General features: G+C 48.5%; 2 protein-coding genes across 2 annotated transcripts in view; one reads left to right on the top strand and one right to left on the bottom strand.

The window, feature by feature from the left end:
• Window positions 1–1,102, top strand: part of DENND2A (DENN/MADD domain containing 2A) — a 36,049-nt gene extending 34,947 nt beyond the window's left edge. The window contains exon 19 of the mRNA XM_009082955.1: window positions 362–1,102. Within this exon, the coding sequence (XP_009081203.1) occupies window positions 362–393 (32 nt within the window). The 3' untranslated portion in view covers window positions 394–1,102. The remainder of the gene's footprint in view (window positions 1–361) is intronic.
• A 6,540-nt stretch (window positions 1,103–7,642) lies between these two features.
• Window positions 7,643–20,140, bottom strand: part of LOC103810069 (pseudouridine-metabolizing bifunctional protein C1861.05-like) — a 22,732-nt gene continuing 10,234 nt past the window's right edge. Inside the window, exons 11-18 of the mRNA XM_009082954.1 lie at window positions 17,614–17,680; window positions 16,365–16,459; window positions 14,676–14,804; window positions 13,112–13,226; window positions 12,199–12,336; window positions 11,388–11,554; window positions 10,871–10,959; window positions 7,643–7,838 (exon numbers count right to left, since the gene is read on the bottom strand). Of these exons, the coding sequence (XP_009081202.1) occupies window positions 7,643–7,838; window positions 10,871–10,959; window positions 11,388–11,554; window positions 12,199–12,336; window positions 13,112–13,226; window positions 14,676–14,804; window positions 16,365–16,459; window positions 17,614–17,680 (996 nt within the window). The remainder of the gene's footprint in view (window positions 7,839–10,870; window positions 10,960–11,387; window positions 11,555–12,198; window positions 12,337–13,111; window positions 13,227–14,675; window positions 14,805–16,364; window positions 16,460–17,613; window positions 17,681–20,140) is intronic.

The raw sequence follows: 20,140 nt of genomic DNA, 5'->3' as shown, positions 1-20,140 counted from the left end.
CCATTTGAGAGCATCAGTGCCTGAGGGGCTGGTGTGCCCTGCCTCTTGCCCACCCACACACACCCTCTGGCCAGGTGAGCTTCATCATGTGTTCACCTTCCAGGACCACTAGGCAAATGAGCTCTGGAGGATGTGTCTGGGGGCTTGCAGGGTGCCAGTCTGTAGCACTGCTCCCAAGGGATGGGCAGAGCTAAGGCTGGCTCTACAGGCACCTGCTTCCAGCTTTGCAGGGCAGCTTGCTGTGGAGAAGGACCTAGGGGTGGCAGCAGGGGCAGTTCTCTGCATAGGCCAGAGGTGGCAACCAATGACATGTTTTGCCTGTCACTGTGGGGAGCCCATTTTCATTTCTCTGTCTCTTCAGGTAGCAAAATGAAATTCCTCCACAAAAAGTAAGAACGAAGCACATCCTTGTTCCACGGAAGAGAATGACTTTCACCATTTAACAGCAATAAATCAGACTAATCAACCATTCCCATTCAGCCTGCTCTCAGGGGCCAGCAGCCTTGGGCAAGCTGACCACGGCCGGGACATGCTGGCACATACCTGCGGCGCTGCAGGAAGGTTGGATGGCTGCAGGGCTGCCAGGACAGGTTTCTGGATATCTACAGTACCATGCACTGGACCAAGCACTCTCTCTGAACTCTGCACTAGCACGTTGCAGACATCCCAGCAGATTGGATCTCTTAGTTAGTCAATTCTTTTTTTGTTTTTTGTTTTGTTTTGTTTTGTTATATTTTCCTATTTATATTGAGCTTAGAACAATTATTAACCAATGACCCTTGCCCTGCCTCCTCTCTGCCTGGTGCTGCAGAAGGCTGAAGCAGGACTCCAACAGGACTGAGCAGGCAAAGCTCAGGCGTGGAGGGGAGGAACAGAGATGAGTGGAAGTAGGTCTCTGCAAAGCATGGACACCAAGGGCTGCAGGAATGATGTAGTCTGACCAGGAGGAGCTTCCATGCAAGGGAGAAGGGTGAGGGGGAACCTCTAAACCTACTGAGGACTTGATGGGCCAGCCAGCTCCCTGGGTGGCTGTGCCAGGGTGTCTTGGAACGAGGAGAGGCCTTTCCTTATGCAGTGTAATTAAAAGCAAGTGGTGTAAAAGAGGTGCGGATCTGTGGTGTTTGGGGGAAGGGGATGAGCTGTGTCTTCCCACCAGCCCACCTGGCACTGATCATGAGCCAGAGAGGACATCAAGCAGCTGAACCCTTGACTGAGCCAATCCCTCAGCTTTCCTGAGTTGCAGAGGCCAGGTGGCCTCAGTCCCTCACTTGGCCACTTGCAGGGAGAGCCCAAGGTGAAGCTCACCTGCAGGATCTTGCCTGGGAGACCTGCTTCCCCAAGGTCAGATGGGCTTTCCCATCTTGGGGGTTTAGGAAGCAGGCAGGGGCAGAGTGCCTGCTGCTGCATTCTGTGCTCCTGGTTGGGAGAAGGTAGGGCCTCCTGCCAGCCTCTCCTCTGTTTCAGTGGGGAGGAGAGGTGAGGAGGTGTCGGGACACGCATCAAAGTTGAGGTGGGGTGAGGGCTTTTTTCCAGCAGGCATGAAAGCTGTTACAATTGCACTGCTTGTGAGGGCAGTCAAGAGCATCTGGAGCATCCTTGAGTCTCCTGTGCTCTTTGCAGGGAAGTCTCTTTGCCAGCTGCCTTGGGGTTGCAGGGTGAAAGCCTATCCTGTGAGCAGCTGTGCTCTGCTGGGCTGCACAGGGCTGCCTGGAGGGTTTGAAAATGATCCACATGCCCCTGTGGTCAGTGGGCTTTGCAGGTGAGATGGCCTTGTTTGACCAGCAGCAGTGTTCAAAGGAGCTTGACTCCAATCCATAATGGAGGGGGAGCAGTGGGTCCAGTGCTGCTCTGTGAATCTTTTGGAGCCTGGATTTCCAGAGTTTCCTACAGCAGCCCCCTCTTCCTGTGTGGTGTTTAAGGACAGAGGAAGTGGGTGGTGATGGGTGGTGGCAGGAGTGCTGGAGAGACCATCCTTCACTGGCATCCAGCAGAAGGGCTCATGTCTGTGACGTGTGCCGCTCTCTGGGTTCCAGATAGGCAGGGCAAATGGCTTTAGATGGCCCTGCTTAAGCAGGAGAATGGCCCTAAAGACCTCTAGAGGCCTCTTCCCACCTCAACCTCTCTGTGGTTTCTGTGTTGAGCCCTGGGACAGCCGCAGTGCCACACTGGACAGGAGGCATGTGGGCAGCACCTGCAGCTCTCTGCTCCCCAACTTTTGTGTGTGGGTAGATGAAGCAGCAGTAGAGGGGCTCAGAGAAGCCAGTAGCATTTACCACTCCCTCCCCAGGGTCAGGCTCCCACAGGGGTGACCAGGTGCACGATGTGGGGGCTGGTCCTTGGGTATCCTGAGCAAAATTGGCACTACTTCAAGCCTAGTTTGTCACAGGGGATGGTGGTGGCCCACTGAAGGGAACTGCAGTGGGGTTCAGGGTGAATGAAATGCTGTGCTTTGGTTCATTTTTAAAAGATGGTTTTAATGGAAGCACAATAAGGTTTTGCCAAGGTAGGATGCACCCATACATGCAAAGGTGCCAGGATGGTTGCAAAGCTCTGTGGGGTGCTAAATAAAGCAGATCTGTGGCTTGGCTCCAGCCAGAAGCAGGTCTCCTACATGGTCCCACACTGCCCTGCCTGTTCCTGGGGACTCAGTATTCTCCTTCTCAAGTGATGTTTTCAGCAGCATGGGACTTCGCCTTGGCAGGAGCTGTGCTAAGGAGCTGGGAGGGATCCCAGGATGTGCAATGCTTAGCTCAGTTTGAACTCACGTGTGAGCGTGCTGAGATACTGGCAGCTTTTACTGCAGTATCCTAACAGCTGAAATTAAAAAGGGTTGTGAAATAGCCCTGTTTGTTGCATTTAGGGGCTCCAAGGGGGCTCTGCCAGCACAGGGCTCTGTAGCCACTCGGTGCCACTCTCAGGAAGTGGGTATCAAGTCTACATAGTATACAAAATCCAAGAGGGGTGTTAAAAAGCAGCAGCGTAAGAAGTGCACTGAAAGAAACATTTACAGCTGTGTCATTAAAGATTTAAAACGAAACTCTAGACAGAAAGTGTTGATCTCCATCTGCAAGACAACCTCTTCAGCTTTGTTTCGAGCTGTGCTGCTCCAAGATGAGCAGGGCTCCATGTCCCTCTGGGCTCTGGATGCTTCGGAGAAACCCACCTGGAAAGAAAAGCCGTAAGACCAACTGTGCTGGGTCTGACCGTGGGCACATGCCTCCTGTGCAGGCTGCCAACAGCAGGTGGCCAGAGAAGACTATGAACAGAGCATGTATGCTGGGTATCTCCTATATAATACATACACACACTATACTATTGCTATACTATACTGTACTATACATCCACAAATCGTTAAACTTGCCACCACCACAACCAGGGGTTTCCTGCACCCGAGCTCGTGTCTGTGTGTTTAGTAGCCTTGGATGAGTTTCTGTTGCACGACCACATGTAGGGTGTAGACAAACGTGCGGAGGCAAGAGGCCAGTCTAGGGGCAGTACGGATTTGCCAAAGGGTACTAGAGAACCAGGAAACTGGTTAAACATTAAAAGCTGCAATCTCTGCTCCCTGATGCTTCCCGGCTAATTAAGCAGATCTCACACACCAGTGCAAGCAGCTTTGCAGGGCCCATGATGTGCAGGACTGCACTTGCTGACTCCCAAGCTACTGGCTACACCCTGAGCCCTATACCCCTCCTGGGTTTTCCAACAGAGGCTGTTGGTGTCTTGTGAAAGCCCAGGACACCTGGCAAGTGCCAGCCCTTACAGAAAGTTATGGGAATGTCCCATTCACCATGCAGTTGTTTGTTCATCACTTGGTGGCCAGTGCTGGCGGGAGACCCCTGCACAGAGCAGCTCAGCTCTGAGCTCGGAGTGGTGCAGCCAAAGGGCTGTGCATGCGCTGGGCTGGATGTGGGTGTCGCCAGTGCCAGCTGCCGTGGGCTTTGCAGCCTACCTCTCTGCCTGGAGATGGCTTTCAGGTTGCAGGTGCCAGCAGGCAGCTTGCAGGTATAGAGCCCCAGGCATCCACTGCAGTCGGAGGGCTTCTGGCAGGGCCGGGACTGGATGCTGTGGCAGGAGTGCTGCAGAGAGAGGGAGAGTGGTGGTTGTGTTGCTGATGTCCAGCCATGCCCAGCCCCAAGCCCAGGAGCCCCAGTCACAGCCATGGCATCACAGTGCTCCCACTGCCGAGAGCGCTGGCCCTGAGGAGCCTGTGCCATTCGCAGCCTTGAAGACACTGTGCACTGGCTGGGGCTACCTGGGAGCAGCCTATGGTAAAGTCAGAAGGTCTCCTTTTGAGGTGCACATGCCCCACAGCCATTGAGATGGTCATTTGGGGGTGATGTGCTGTGCTCAGCCCTGGGACTGTGACTGCGACTGCTGAGGTCTCTTGGCTCCAGCACTCAAGCTGACAGCAGTGCAATGTCTGGGAGGAGGAAGAGCTCAAAATCATTTCCCCCAGATGGGCAGGGCAGAGAAGCTGTCTTAAGAATGCAAAGCCAAGTTGCAGAGGATTGCATGATGGAATGGGATGAGTGTTTGCTGCTGGATGTTTGGTTTTCAATAAAAATGGTAAAATACTGCAGTAAAACCTGTGGTAGAAGGACAAGCAGCTCACCAAGCTATGGAACAGCAGCTTTATGCAAGGAGCTGGAGAAGCTGGGGCCCAAGGAAGAGGTTCCAGGGGCAGTGCATTACTGCTTTTGGCAGAAAACATGCTAAGCAGCTTTGTGGCCCCTACAGCCACAACACACACCCCTCTGGTGCTTCTGCTGTCTTGCTGTGGTGTCACCTGCCCTGGCAGAGCAGCACCTGGCATGATGTCACCCAGCACTTCTTGGTTAAGGCAAGATCTACTTGTGTGCCACCAAAAGGCGTTTTGGGTTTGATAAAGGAGGAGTTGGTTATTTGTGGGATGCCGTGCTTAGCCTGTGGAACAGGTTTCCCACAGGCAGAGAAGATCTGTGCCTCTCTCTGGGCAGGGAGCTGTGCCCACTAGCGCAGTGAGGAGCATCAGGGCACAGTGCCCCCATTTGCAGAGCTCAGAGAGCTTCACCGATAGCACTGCAGCCTTTGGGGGCCAGGGTGCATTGCAGGGGCTGGGGCTGGAGCAGGACTGTCCCTGCAGCTCTGAGGACAGCACAAGTGCAGTCAGACCCACGCTAACCTCCTGAACCTGCATGCACAGCCAACAGCTCTGCTTGAAGCCGGGCCAGGTACCAGCTGAGGTTTTAGGGGTGTCACCACCCATCTCTCTTGTTGGCACTGCAAGCAGGCACGCGGTGCTGTGAGGCCATGAGGTGACTGGCACCTTTGCAGGCAGCTCAGGAGGAATGGCCTGAAAGCAACTTTTCTACCCGATGTTTGCAGAGTCATGGCATGCTCAGCACCTGCTCCTGCTGCCCTCAGTCCTGCCTGTTCCTGGCTGACACCTCACCTCCCCCCAGTCACCCTGCAAACCCTCCATGCAAACCCTCACCCTCACTGGCCAAGGGTGGATTGTGCTTACCGTGTCACTGTTGAACTTCCAGTAGTCCTTCAGGTGGTGGCTCAGCCTTGCAGTCCTGCTGCGGGAGGGCTGCAGTGGGAGCCTCCAGGGCTTGCCGGCAGGGACCTCCTCCCCACTGCCCGGTGGAGGTTTGGTCATGGCCTTCCTGGGGGACCTGGAGCTGGGGTATGTCTCTCCCATTGCTTTCCATGCACTGGCTGGAGGGTGGCTCCCCTCTGACCCCTGCCTAGGCAGCTTGTCCCCTCCATCTCCAGGTGGCCAAGGGTCTTTTCGAAGTCCCCCAGCTCCTGGCTGCCTTTCCAGGGTGCTGTCCCAACTCCCCAGTGCCTCGGATGGTGCCAGGGCTGAGCAGAGCAGCACCAGGAGGAGAGCAGTGACCACCAGCACCTGGATCTTCATCCTCAGGGTCTGGCTTGGCTTGGGGTCCTCCTGCCTGGACAAGGCTGTTGAAGGCAGGAGTAGAGGTGGAAGCTGCTTTTCCTCCCTGACTCTGGATCCAGCCAAAGTCATTTTTATAGTGCAGGGACATACCCTGGGGGTACAGCCCTTTTTCCCCGCCCCTACTGTGTCTCACCTCCCTCCCTGTGAGCAAACCCAGCTGCCTGAGTGGGCCCCACTTCCTCCCTTGTGTTCCCAAACACTCTAGCACCCTCCTGCCACAGCCACCCTGTCCCTACTCAGTGACAGATACATGCCTGTGCCTGGGTGCGTGGCATCTCCCACTTCTGAGCATAGAGTCTGTTAGCTAAACCGCGGTTGCAAGGTCTTAGTACAGAGGGGTCTGCTGGTAAATGTTTGTGTCTCTGGTGGAAAGGTGGCAGGCTCAGAGGTGAGGAGTTGCTATGAGCCTGGTGGTGAAAATGATCTTGGGTAGAGGAAAGGCACCTAGTTAATGCCTCCATCCATTGCAGTGGGAGCTCACTTCTTAAACAGGAGAGCCCACCCAGTAGAATGGTGTTAGGGCTGCCCTGACCAAGCTTTGGTTGGCTTTTGTGCCATGTCAGACATTAAGAATCTGCTTCTCAAGCAAGGGTCCTTGCTGATGTGTGGTCTCTATATGAAACAGAGGGTTAGTCTGTACTCCAGACTTACTATCAGTCAGGTTCAAGAACCAGCCAGCCAGCACCAAGACTCAACTCTACTAGAAATTAGTTTTAATGAGTTTCAGTGTTTACTGAACTGTTGATGCCCACAGCTGCATCCTGCACATTATAAGCCGAGAGAGAGAAGGTGACTTTTCCTCATTGCTTCCACAAGAGATGGCCTTGCTCCTTCTGCTCCTTTTCACTTCAGAAAACTCTCTGGACTGAGGAGGAAGGAGGCCCCAGGTTCAGAGGAAGGTGTGTGAAACAAGGAGTTTGTCATCTTTTAAAGAGCAGCAGCTGGTCCCTGGTTACCCCTCTTTGCTTAATCTTGCCTGCTTTCTCCAGGGGCACTGGACTTCAGAGCAAGAAAATGTGGCTTTCATGTGCCTGCCAGCTGCACTTGGCCACAGGTTATAGTCCATGGGGCCTCCTGGATAGAAACCAGGAGTAAGGAGCAAGAGCATAAGCTGCTGCTGCGCCCAGCTCAACAGACATGGTCCTAAAGATCTAGGAGTCAATGACAGAGGAGCTACCATGATAATAGAAAACAGTGACACAAGGTGGAGGAAGATAAAATTCCCCTAACAAAAAATTTAGAAGGACTGGAGGTGAGGGAAGAAGGAGATCAGAAAGACCAGAAACCAGCTTTTTCTTTACACAGACGTTGGTTGGGTTGGGGCCTCCTTCCCTGAGGTTTACTCAGGATCAAAACAGATGAGTGTTCCCATTAGAGGGGAGAGTGAGGGGTGAGTGAGATGCACTGTCAACAGGCAGTGGAGAGAAGAACCAAGCTGTGATTGCTGTGACCCACCAAAAAAAATTGAATTAAAATTAAAAAGAACGGAGACAAAACAACAGCAGACAGAAATGTGAACAGTGCAATACCAATCATCATCAAAATGCATACCACAGATGCTTCACCTTAGAAAGTACTGTGCACTGAAGGTCTAAATCCTCTGGTAAGCAGCCAGCTCTTGAGCTCAAAGCCCTGTTTCTGGAAACAGGAGTGTTGGGAGTGCAAGGAGGTGATGGATGAGAAAGCCACGATGTTCTAGTCCATCTTCCATACCTTCACCTCCTGCCAGATTCTGCTCTTGACTTGCTCCTGGCTGACACTGGAAATGCTGATTTCTTGGGAAATGGGCTCATAGGAACGGAGAGACAAGCTTGCAGCCAGCAGACCTAACCGCACACAGGTATCTGTGTCATGTTTAGCAAGCATCCCTGCAAGGACTCCTGCCATTAAGCTGTGGAGAGAAAGAAAGGTGGGTTTGAACACTGCGGGAACAGCTTTGAACTTGGGAACGTGGCCGTTCATTTCTCTTGGACCAAGACCAGCACTTAGAGAAGCAGAATATGTCACACAGAAGGGCTGAGGTTAGAATGGATAGGGTTTGCTTTTTTAAATTTAGAGGACATAATAGTGTTACTTATTTGCATTTTATGTGCTTCTCATCTGAGAAATTGAGGTACTTCCTCTTTCACCACATTTTCTATTTGCCTCAGTTTTCCAGGTGAGGCAGGAGAAAAGGATCTACTTTTCTCTTGCTCTCTAATTATTTTGTCACTTCTCTGTTCCTTGTTGGTGCCTGGTTATGCCCCCTCCTTTCCCCAAAGGGTTGGTTGGGGAGAGAGGTAAAGTTTCCATGTCTTTGTGAGAGAGACAACAGGCACAGCTGGAAAAAGAATTCCAAAACCAAAATGAGATTGGAAATTCAGATTTTGGAAGACTTCTACTGTGGTTTTCCATTTGAGATTTCCCAGTAAAATTATGTGATCACTTGGAATGACAGTGGTCACACACAGGTCCTGAGGTGCCCATCAGGCGAAGGAGATGAGTTTGGCATCTCCCTGGATTGCAGGGGAAGGCTCTGTTGAGGCACGAAGACCTGCAGGGCAGTGTTTGGGATTGACTGGGAACAACTACTCTTTATTCACAGTTAACTAGTAATAATGTTTGGAAGCTAGGAAAGGACAAAGGAGAAGTGAAAAAGAAGGGCGAAGACAATGACATTTGAGAGGAAGAAGCATGGGCAAGAAAATGTGATGGCAGGGAGCATAAATGAGCACATCTATGGGAAAGGAAAAACCATTCATTTTTTGCACTTCAAATAATTACCTTAACATCTTTCTATCCATAACAAAGGCACAGAGGATTATGACTTCCATCAAGCATTCAATCTCTCAACAGGTCCAGAAGCTGAGAGTAAATATTTGGGGGAGCATCCCCTAGCAATGCCATGTGCAGGCACGTGATCTTATGTTGTCAGGGCAGCCAGCCACAAAGAGCAAACAGCCACTGCCACCTGCACACACACTCAGCTATTGGGCAGCATCTCTGGAGCTGTAGGAGAGCCACAGGGTTGAAGCAAACATGAAGTGCTCTAGATCACTGTTTCTAGGTCTGCACTGTCCCTTGACCAGGGCTTCAGAAATGTGAGGGTTCATGGGGGCTAAAGTGTGAGTGTGTTATAGTTTAGATTAGATATGGGGAAGAAATTCTTTGCAATGGGAATGGTGAAACATGAACAGGTCACCCAGAGAGGTGATGGAAACATTCAAGGACATGGATGGGGCTGTGAGCAACCTGATCTAGTTGAAGATGTCCCTGCTTATGGCAGGGGAGTTGGACTAGATGGCCTCTAAAGGTCTTTTCCAAACCTAACCATTCTGTGGTTCCGTGATAGTCCTTTGAAAGTGCCAACAGACTGGCAAGCATCTTGGGCAATGTTACCAGTTTATGTGCTGTGCAGATGGCATGTATGTCAATGCACTGTCCTGGCATTTCCAGTCTGTTTTGGCACTCTTACTCCATAGAGCAGGGATTTCTGCAGCTCAGTGAAGTAGCCAGGGTTATTAGGAAGGACATCCCTGGATGAACAAGAGGACTATGAAAATTCCCACATGCACTTGGGGATTCCAGGAAGGGGGATTTCCAAACCAGTGTTACTTATGGGAGCAGTAATGGCCCCCTAGCTTTCAGATAGCTTTGGAAGGAAAAACGAACTTCCAAGTTCGCCAGTGTAACTCAGTGGAGGTGGTTGGCAGTGGCACACTTTGTCTCACCTTTGTTCTTCCCTTAAATTTAGCTTTTAAAAGGGAAAGGAACGCATAAAGATGATGTTTAGTTTACATTATCCCCTAGAAGAAATTGTCCTGCAGTAAGGGGTACTTGTTTCTGAGAAGGTGGTGTGCAGAGGAGGCTGTGTCCCTGGAGGAGCTGGCAGACACTTGGTAGAGGTAGTGAGCAAAGCTGAGCTTTCCTTAGGCCAGGCTGACCCTGCAAGGTTCCTCCAGCCCCCATTCTTCTGCTGTTTATACCTATTGCTCTGAACAACCCTTTGATCTTCTTGTGAGAAGACCAGCTCACAGGTGCAGTCAGTTCGTCTCAGAGGTGATCTGGGGCACGAGGAGTGTGCCCCGGTGTTAAGTGGACTAACTTCCTGGGAAGAAGTTACTGACTGATCCTAAGTCAAATATTAAGGATTCTGTGTGTTCAAAAAACCTTTTCATTCTGCTCACTGAGAAAAGAAAAAATAAGTGCTGCTATGTTGAGTTACTGGTAGGTAAGAGTAGAAAAAGAAAAGCAAGTATCTGTCATAGGCTGACTTTTGGTCTAGCCCAAAACAGTGAAAGGACAGAATCAATTATTCCAGTGCTCAGCGCAAGAAGAAAAAAAACCCCACCTGACTGCTACATTTATTTTGTCAAGTTATCAAGGAACATAATAAAATATTAGCCTGACAGACATAGAACTGATCAGTAGGGTTAGGAATAATAGCTGTCATTTCCCACTCCTATGTGTGGTGTTGTGTTAACAGCCAGGAGAATTATACAGCAGGCTCTTGAAGCAAGAGCTTCAAAACTGCCAGGGGCAAATACAGAACCTGGTGAAATGCTTTTATAGGCCCATTTTAGCTACTAAGTGGCAGCCCCACTTCCATTGGAGAATGTGGAGTAAAGCAGTTAGTTAGTAAGAACAGCTTTGATGTAAGGTCATTTAATTTGCTCAGCACAGGCTAATTCATAGATTGCCATGAAAAGCTTGGATCTCAAAGAAAAGCAAAACTAATAATGGCAAGCCTGGTTTCTAAGATGCTTCGTGGGACATTTCTAGCAAGCTTTGCAGGGAGTAGCAGTAACCAGCCCTGATCTTGTTTCCTCAGTGTCTGTTCCTCAAGCAGCAGAATGTCACTTGCCTTTGCAGTAGAATTTCAAAGAAATCCCATTATGGCCCTTCCATATTCAGCTGGAGAGGACAAAGCAGTAAGTAACATACCTGTCACCAGCTCCTGAGACATTGACTATCTCCTCCTTGCTGACAGGAATGGCAGGGTAGTGGATGGCACAGAGACTGGCAGCAGCAGTCTGTAGGTACAGAGAAGGGAATTCAGTGGGAATTGACCAAGTTGATAAGGCCTGATGTGGCTGATGCCAGACCTTCATGGATGACAAAAATAGAAAAGGCTAAAAAAGAGGCAATAATCTTTTTGCACATTTTGAAAGAGATCATTTCAGTGAAGCTTCCTGAAAGTGGAGCTTGCACTCATGAACATTCACATGGGCACATTCAAAACTAGCTGACTATCAACACCGCTGCTAGGAGCCAGCAGTATATGGACAGACAACTTGATTTTCTTTCAGAGCTGTGTATTCTACCCTGCAAACACATACATTTTCCAGCAGTGATGCTATGTTTCCCAGGCCTGCTGCCATGCCACCAGAAATAGCAACAGATCCATATGGTCCAAGAAAGAAGCAAGTAAGAGCTCAGAGCTAGTTTTCCATGCCCTTACCTCTTCATGAGCTCCTGGACAAAGCGAGATGCTCCCTCCCAGGTTCTTGCCACAGAGGAGGATGCCGTGAGCACCGAGGGTCACCACCACACAGTGCAGGTGGGACAGCAAAGGGTGGGCCAAGGCTGCTGCAGTCTGGATAACATCCTCCAACCTGGATGGCAGCTCTTCAGAGAGCAGGGAGGGAAAACTGTGTTATAACTGTAAAGGTCCTCAACTGGCCTTCTTGTGGGCTGGCAGCCTATTTATGAGCACTGCTACTACTATTTATGAGCACTTCCGAAATGTGGTTGATAACTATTTTTTTCTTTGAATTACGGGAAACACAGAATTCCCCAGTGTTAGACTTCCATACCATAATTCTATGCTGAGGAACCCACCCCTGAAGGGACTAAATGTCTCTGTAGAGACCAAAAAGCTTTCTTGAAGTATGGCTTTCTTGTCTTAATGCTGTTGGATTTCCACCTGCATTTGATGGGGTGGTTCATTTCTGTTGGGACAGGTTCCCTCAGAGCATTGTGTTCTCATGTTTACGGACAAGAGATTGCTCTTGTTTAGCTGATGAAGTGAGGTAAATGGGATCTCTGGTTTTGGACAGGGAGCCATCCCAGGCTTACTGTGCTCTCTGGTAGATCATCAGTTGATACAGCCCTTGCCGATATGGCTGTAAGGTGCAAGACACCAAAAGCACTTATGAATCCCCCCTATGTTATAACCTAAATTGCTTGAAATAAGGGTTGGAGCAGAAAATGCTTTTCTCTAGGATCTAGGTTACCTAAAAGTGTGACTGATCCGTCTGAGTATTCAATACCTGCTGGCAGAGTGTTCCCAAGGGTCCGATTTATTGCTCTTAGCTCTTGCAGGTTGGGGGAAATGTATGTGAGTGCCTTCCAGCTGTCTGAGAGGAATGGCTTAGAGGCCTTGTTCTCATCTGTTGGCTCATAGCACACTTCAAAACAAACATTGCAGTGGTTAGTTAATTAATTAATAAGTGGCTCACCTCTTTGTCAGAGCGGGATGCAATGCAGAAAGCTTAGCATGATCTGCATAACTGGAGTTACATGTGTAATCTATTAGAGACAAATACTATTTCTCTCATGCTTGGGATAAGGTCCCTCAAGGTTTCCTTTCCAGCACTCAGCAATGAGACAGCTGCTTCTGGCTCTGGAGTGATATGATCAGAATTCAGTTTTGTTACTCCTCTTTGCTGGTTTTGGAGCCTCTACCAGGTTTTAAGATCACCGTGACCTTCTTTGGGATTTGCTTTTAAAAATGATGGTGTAACTCCAAAGGTTTTGGAAGCCTTGTGAAGGTTCCACAGCATACCAGGGGATGAGGGTACTTAACTTATGGGAAGTGGGAGAGATTTTCTCTCAAAAGAGGCTTTAGCACTTATTCTGAGAAGCAAACTATATTGCTGCTCAAACTGGCAGAAGCACTCAAATTGGTGCTCGCCTTGAGGTTAAAGGCAAAGAGAGCAGCATTTCCTGGCTTTCCTGCACAGAGCCCAAGGGCTATGGGATTTAGCTGCAGAAAAACTCAAGAGAAAGCAGAAATGATTTATCCATTTGAAACAGAGTACAGAAAGAAGTGCTGGATAACCGGACATGTCAGACAGGAACTGGGCATCTTCAGCAAGCAGCAGAGGCTGGAGGGTGCACAGGCTGTCTTGGTACACACATCACAAGGAGCTACAAGGCCAGGGCTGGGCAAGTTCTCCTTACCTGCTAGGTGATGCTCTCTAGCTAGTTGGCAAACATACTGAATAGTGGAAAGAGGCACATTTCCATCAATGCAAACTAGTGGAGCCTGACACAGCTTGTCCTTGAACTGGGACACCTAGTGAAAATCCAAGAGAGAGGAGAAACAGCTTGAGTCCTTGCAGAGGGACAAAATGATTGCTAGTCAGACAGGATGTAGGACTTTGACTTGTATTGCAAAGCTTAGGTGCAGGAATGAACCTAAAAGAGTGATTCCCTAAGGAAATTTTTTTTTTTCCATCTGCCTTATCTCCTGCCCTTCTCCTTCCTCCTGCTTTCTGCCATCAAGAGCTGGACTCAAGTGGCAGAGTCCCTCTTTGCAGAAAAAGATAGTTGCTGGTAATCACTAGACCACTACAGGGAAAGGAAATGCTGCTGTTTAATGCCACCATAGGATTCCCTGTGCCATGCCTGGCTTCACTGTGCCTTTGCTTGCTGCATGTGTAATTAGATGTTCTCTGTGCACAGTGTTTCCTAAGACAGGTTGTTCACCAGAGTGTTTTACTCCTGGGTCCTACTGAATCGTGGAGGGATGTGGGATAGTGGAGCTGTAGAGTGGGGAGCTGCCATTAACCTGCATAATCACTGCCTGAATACCAAGCCAGTGCTGTGGGCACTCATGCAGCATCACTCCCGTGTCTCTGCCAGTCCTGGTGGAAAGAAGGGCTGCCAGAATGCACTTTACAGCAGAAGACTAGTTCAGAGTTTCCACTGGCCACAGCTGTTTCATAAAGCTCAGGAGAATTAATATGTCATGTAATGGTATTTTTTCTGTGCCAAGGCTTGGGGGAGTCATAGTGGGGATGGAAGTAGGAGCTATGACCATATTTTTCCCTAGGAAGGCTCCACCTCATGGAGATGCCACTGGTAAGTAAATTGCACTTAACTTCAATGTTGCTGTCAGTCATGAAGCATAGGCTTTTGTTCTGGCAATAAAAGAATGAGTAGGGAAGGAGTGTGCAGTGATGGGGCTTTCACTGATTCAGTCCTTAATCACTGCTTCCATTAGTCCTGATGTTTTTGAAGGTTTGGATGTGCTGAGCAACAGTTTCTGTTGATACAACTCAGTGTGTAGAAACAACAAGGATGGTGGGGAGGGCACGGAACAGGAAAACTTGCTTTAACCAGTGTTCTGTTCATGGTTTTTTGTTGTTTTTTCTCTACAGGGAGAAATATAATTTCTACAGGTGGACTGGATTTATACCTGGCTTTAGGGTGCCAAAAATTATAGGTTAGCTTGGATAAGTTAATGACAAGGATTCTGGCCTACGAGTCATGGATGATAGTAGTGGTGATACTGTATGGAGCAGAAACAGATAGGAACTCCATCTGAGCCAGCAGCAACAGAGGGCTCTGATAGCTTGTCATGCTGCTATATCAGTGGCCAATGTCTGCAGTTAACTTTAGAATTTCACATGTTCCCTCTGCACACCCACTCCCTCCTGGCACAAACTTCACCAGTGGCCTTTTGTCACAGGTCCATGCTCCTTCTCCTAAGAAAAACTCACAAATCAGACAATGTGCATACATATTGCTCTGTTATCTGATGGTGGATGTCCATGTCTCCCAAGCCGATGCTGAGCTCCCCAGCACTAGTGATCACAGCACAGTAAGTGGCTGTGTTCTTCCCCTCCAGCTGCAGGACAGCACTCATGTCCTAAAACAGAGAGGACAGTTACACATGGAGCATGTTTCTTCCCTGCCACACTCAGCTCATTCTTTCTCTGTGCCCACCTGGTCTGTAGCCCAGCTTGCTGTGCACCCTTCAACCTCCCTTCTCCCTTGGGATAAGCAGAATTTCAGAGATATCTCAGTACAGACACTGCTGGGACATGGCAGTTTTTTAGCATTTGCAACACAACAAATGCTGCAGGTTAAAGCAATCCTTTAGTAAGTGACAGTGACAGGTCTCTGCTGTGCAGCTCCATAGGATGTGTTTCTGCCATAACAAAAGAGTGACCTGTAGCCCTGCCTGCTCCAGTCACCCATTGCCATGGCTTGTGTGGCACTTTAATAATGACCTGCTGGCATCTCAGTGGCATGCTGCAGCTAGGGGTTGTGTTGGCTGCCTTACTGACTGCCCAGCCTGACTCTGAGGGCAGCCTTGGAGACATTTCTACAGTGCCAGGGCAGGCACAGCTATGAGGTGTCCTTCCTCTGTGGGTCTTGCATATGATCTGCTTAAAGAACTCTGGGAACTTTTTGGAATGTACATGTGGATGGAGAAGCACCAGGAATTGACAGGGAACCTGGGGGTTTTAGGGAAAGGGTCCTCCCCAGCACTAATGGGAGTGAGTTTTGTTACAGGAAAGGACTGCTTGGCAGCTGGCTGGCAAGTCCGTCTTCCCTTGGAAGACTGCTCACTTTGATGGCACAAACTATGCTGTGTAGAGGAGGGATTATAGACCAGCAGCTATTAAACCTTTATAAACCAAAATAGAGTTCATGCTGTCATTGCTTCATTTGCCAAATTGCCCAGGTAACCAGAACTGAAGCCCCCAGTTTGGGGTTGTGTTTGGGTACCAGGGTCATGAGGGTGCTAATAAGCATCAATAACCCTGACCAGCCTCACCTGAGGTTGCATCCATACCCCCACCTTGCCCTCAGTCCTGCCTTTTCTTCATGGAGTTGCCTAATGCCCTAGGTTAGGGCTGCCCTCCTATTTTATTCTGCTCTGTGCTGAGGTGATGATGTTCTGCATTGTTGTTCTGGGGGGCTGCTCCCGACTCCCTGACCTGGGTGGACAAGCTGCTGCTGAAGACAGGTACTCCCCTGGGGCACAGGTAAAGGACTGCATGCAGTCTGAGTTTGGGAGGTGTCCAGCCTGTGACCCCAGTTCCAAGCTTTTTCTGTCTTGGGCTTTATCCAAACCAGGTTGATTTTGGCATTGCTTTGTGTGTCTTTGTGGTCAAGGTTTACATATTTCTTGCTACGCTAAGCCCTTACTAGACTTTATTGTGGTTCCTCCTGATTTACCTGTCTATTCTCCAAACACTGCTCTGGAGCTGGACTCAGACCCCATGTTTCAGCCTCCAAATGGTCCATATATCTGTTTTGGGGATGGTTCTAATTGTCTGTATCTGAAGAAGCATCGAATTATTCCTACTCTTAGCCTGATGGAAAGTGGCTCTGATGTCTACCAGGGTTGAGAAGACTTTTCCCTCTATGTAATGTCATCACTTCCTTGTTTCCAAGGTGCCACTGCTGTGCAACCTACCATGTGGTGGCAGTAGTGCAGGACAGACTCTAAATGTTCATCCTTCCCCACGGCTGATAAAAGGAGAGGAGTTTGTCCAAGACGGCTTAAACAGTCTGAAAAGCAAATGGAAACAAAAGCTATTAACAAATCCACCAGAATACTGTGAACACAGTGAGAGCCTGTGCAGGGTGGGTGTCTGTAGGAAAGCCCTCTCCTGGAAAACCTGATGCTCATCAGTCCTTGTCTAGAAGGATATTCAAGGCAGAATTCAGCCACAGCTGCTGCAAATGACTGGTTGGAGTTGAGTGCAGAGACCTGCACCAGCACTCTGAAATTTAGGATTATTTGGAACATCTGGAAACGGAGTAAAAGACAAGGGGGACAACTTCTGTACTTCCGTACTTTTCTGGTATCATCTTCTTTACCATCACAGGCATGTGGGTTTTCCCACATTGCTTCAGTGCATGACATTTTCGGCTGCTGGCCTTCCCACACTGCTGCTCCCACCATGAGATCTTACTAGAACCATTGAATCTGAATGGATTCATGGGAAACCCTTCCTGCCCTCCCTTCAAGTTACCACAAATTACACCTCAGTGGGTAGCAAAGGTATTTTTGTTTAGTTTTTTTTTAAACTCAAGCTTCTTCATTAGTGATCTAAAGTGACAGTAGATTTATATTAGGAAGACTTCTGAAAGGTCTAAAAGCAAGAAAAATCCTAAAATCTTTATGTAATCGGCCCCTGTTAATTTCAATGCACAAATACTGGTCTGCTGCTGCTTGTGGTGGAGCACCAGGTACAGTGGGATCCTTTCCTATTCCCAAGGACTATAGCCCTTCTACAGTAATTCCTGTACTCCAGTTCCTCTTGTCCAGGGTATATGGTCGATCACTTTTGAACAAGCTTATTCCTTTCAAATTCTTCCTCAAAACATACTCCTATTGTGACTATAACCTGGCATTAATTTAACACTGAGGGCCAGGCTGCTCAGTAGTCATTGGAGATTGCTGATGCTTATTTAACTTGGAATAAGGATGCTATATGCTAGTTAACTTCATATTTGTGGACCTTCCTTTTCCTGATCTCAACTCTCTCCCCTCTTATTTCTTGGAATGGCCCCTGGCTTTTCCAGGCAGTCTGCCCACTGGTATATTGCCTAATGTGTCCCAAATCTTGACAACATTCAGCATCTCCTGCTGTTGAAGGAACACCAAAGGACAAATCACAGCTGGCATGCACCCACAGGCAAACCCAAGCACCAGGCACCTGCCAAGTTTCTTCCAACACCGCCAAAGGTTCGTCTCACTCTTCCAGCATTTGTCTGCCCACCGCCCTGGAAGAAACAACTGTTAGTTTGCAAACCTGGGAGGGCTGCATGGCATAGATGCTACATCTCCATTAACATGTGAAGTTGACCTTGCTGAAAAACAGGTCAGCAATCAGAGAGAGCAGAGGGCATCTAGATACCAGACTGAGGGCAATACGAACTTCCACAACCATCTACAGACTTCAGTCTAAATGACAAAGCCCTGCTTCCTAGGAGGGGAGATCCCCTTGGTCTTCCTATTAATTGCTACTTTGGTTTTATTTGCTAAGACCTCCTAGAACAATGCTAAAGAGTGTTTCAGTTGATAGGAGCAGCCTCTGAATTTACCTACTTACAACAGCCCAGAGCAGCTGACCCAAACCTGACAGGCTCTGCAGCTGCCTTCTGGGCCACTCAGTTTCCACCTTAAGCAGTTTGGGGTTTTTTATTTATTTTCCTGAATGTAAAATGAGATTTGCTACCTTTGCCCTGCACTGCCTCATGGAAGGATCTATTTCAGAATTTGAAGATTGTTTTCACTCACCCATTGCTTCCCAAACATTTCTCTCATCAAAAACACCCTTTTTTCCCCCACGGATGGCTATCAACTTCTCTTTTCTCTTGCCTCTGCCTTCCATTCCTTTGTCCATCTGCCACTCTGTCACAAACCAACAAATTGTCAGAACAGAACACAGGCAATCGCTCACCCACCTCCTTTTCATTCTAATTCTTCTGCCAGGAGAATTGCATCAGTAAGAGCTCAGAACAGTTTGGGCTTCATCTGACTATCAAATGGTTGTAGAGCTCTTGTTTCATAACATTCTGAACCATGTTTTCCATTTTGGAAGACAGCTTGCCACTGGCAGTCATAATGATCTTCATAGTTCTGGTTAACTTGGAGATTTCGGGAGTATGTTGACCATTTGGGTGGTGAGCACTGTGTGCATTGCCTCTACACAGCAGGCCCTGGCCCACACTCTCTCTGCCCCATGCTAGCCCAGATGCACTAGAAGACCCCTATACATACACATTTTTCTTGCTTGTAAACACCACTATCTATCCTAACCAAGAAAATATAATGCCATCTCACTGTAAGAAATATTCTACCTCCAAACCATCACTGTGCTTGGGCATCCTCAAAATTTATATTGAAGCTGTACATCTGTTTTTGGCACACAGTTCTTTCCCCTGCATCCAGCTCTACAACTGCAAGAGGCTGCTCTCCCACTTAAATATGCTCTTTCATTACTCTTGTCTGACCTCCAGGCTCTTTTTGTCAGCTCTGACTCTCCCTAGTTATGTAGTTTGTAAGACTTGGTGCTAATTCTTGACACCTTTGCTCTTCTGTCTGGCAGTTCTCTGAGCTCTTAACTGTTCAGACCACCTGAGCAGAACTGCCTGCATATAAACAACCTGTGGCCTCTGTCCATCTTTCCACTGCTTGTCACTCCTCATTAACAGAAATGCTCCTCCATTACATTTGACCATGCTCCATGGGAATTGCCACTGGTACTGCCAGGAATGAGGATATTTCCATCAGCAACTGTGTCATCTTGAGTTTTGCAGATTTTGAAAGCATAAGTGCTTTTGGCTGTTTTAACTCCAAAGCTCACTATCCATAGTAGAGGCAGCCATGGGGAAAAAAAAATACCCATCACTCCAAAGAAAAAAGGAAGGGTACTTGTTTTGGCAAGTCAAACAACATGGCTTTGAACACTGGCCCATATTTCAGTCTTAAAAGAGGTGCTAACTGCCATCAGTAAATGAGCACAAACTGTTTTATGTAGTTCCACTATCTGCTTTTTAAAACTGATGCCTGCAGGATTGGTGAGAATACCCACAAGCTCCTTTGGTTGCCTCACGTGCCGATCCCATCTTTTAGTTCCACACACATCCCAGAGACAGAGTTTCTGTTCTTTTATGCCAAGCCTTGCCCTAAGAGCAGATGTCCCAGCCTTTCGCTCAGGGACTCAGCTGTGGGTGACCTCTGCTGTTGTACAACCCCCCAGGGCTTAAAAGAAATGAAGATTCTTTAAAGGAGCAGGTGGGTGCAGTGAGAGAGAAACCAGCAGCTGGCTTTAAAACAAAAAGAAACTAGTGGCTCTCATTGCACCTTGCCAACTCAGTCATTACTCCAAGTTTGAGCTCAAGTATCTCTTCTACATTGTGTTCAGGTGGGGCTGGCTGAGATGAAAGCACTTAGATGAAACTGGGCTTGCTGAAGTGATCTGAAATAAGTCTGGTCTGGTGCTTTCTGGCAGTGTTTCAGAGAATTGAGAGTGTCTGGAACCTTCTTCCATTTCCTAAGAGATTTGAATTTCTAATGTAAAAATGAGACTCTGCTCGACCTCTGGGTGTCCTGAGAGAGTTATAATCATAATGCTTTTCCCAGCACCTTTCTCTGAGCAAAATCGTGCGACCTCCTTAGCAGGTCAGATACTTACACATAAAGCACTTTACTTCTGGGTAGCCTTGAAAGCCATGTGG

The sequence above is a fragment of the Acanthisitta chloris genome, unplaced genomic scaffold, assembly GCF_000695815.1.
Source record: "Acanthisitta chloris isolate BGI_N310 unplaced genomic scaffold, ASM69581v1 scaffold9589, whole genome shotgun sequence".
NCBI lineage: Eukaryota > Metazoa > Chordata > Aves > Passeriformes > Acanthisittidae > Acanthisitta > Acanthisitta chloris.
This window is presented reverse-complemented; position numbering and strand designations above follow the sequence as displayed.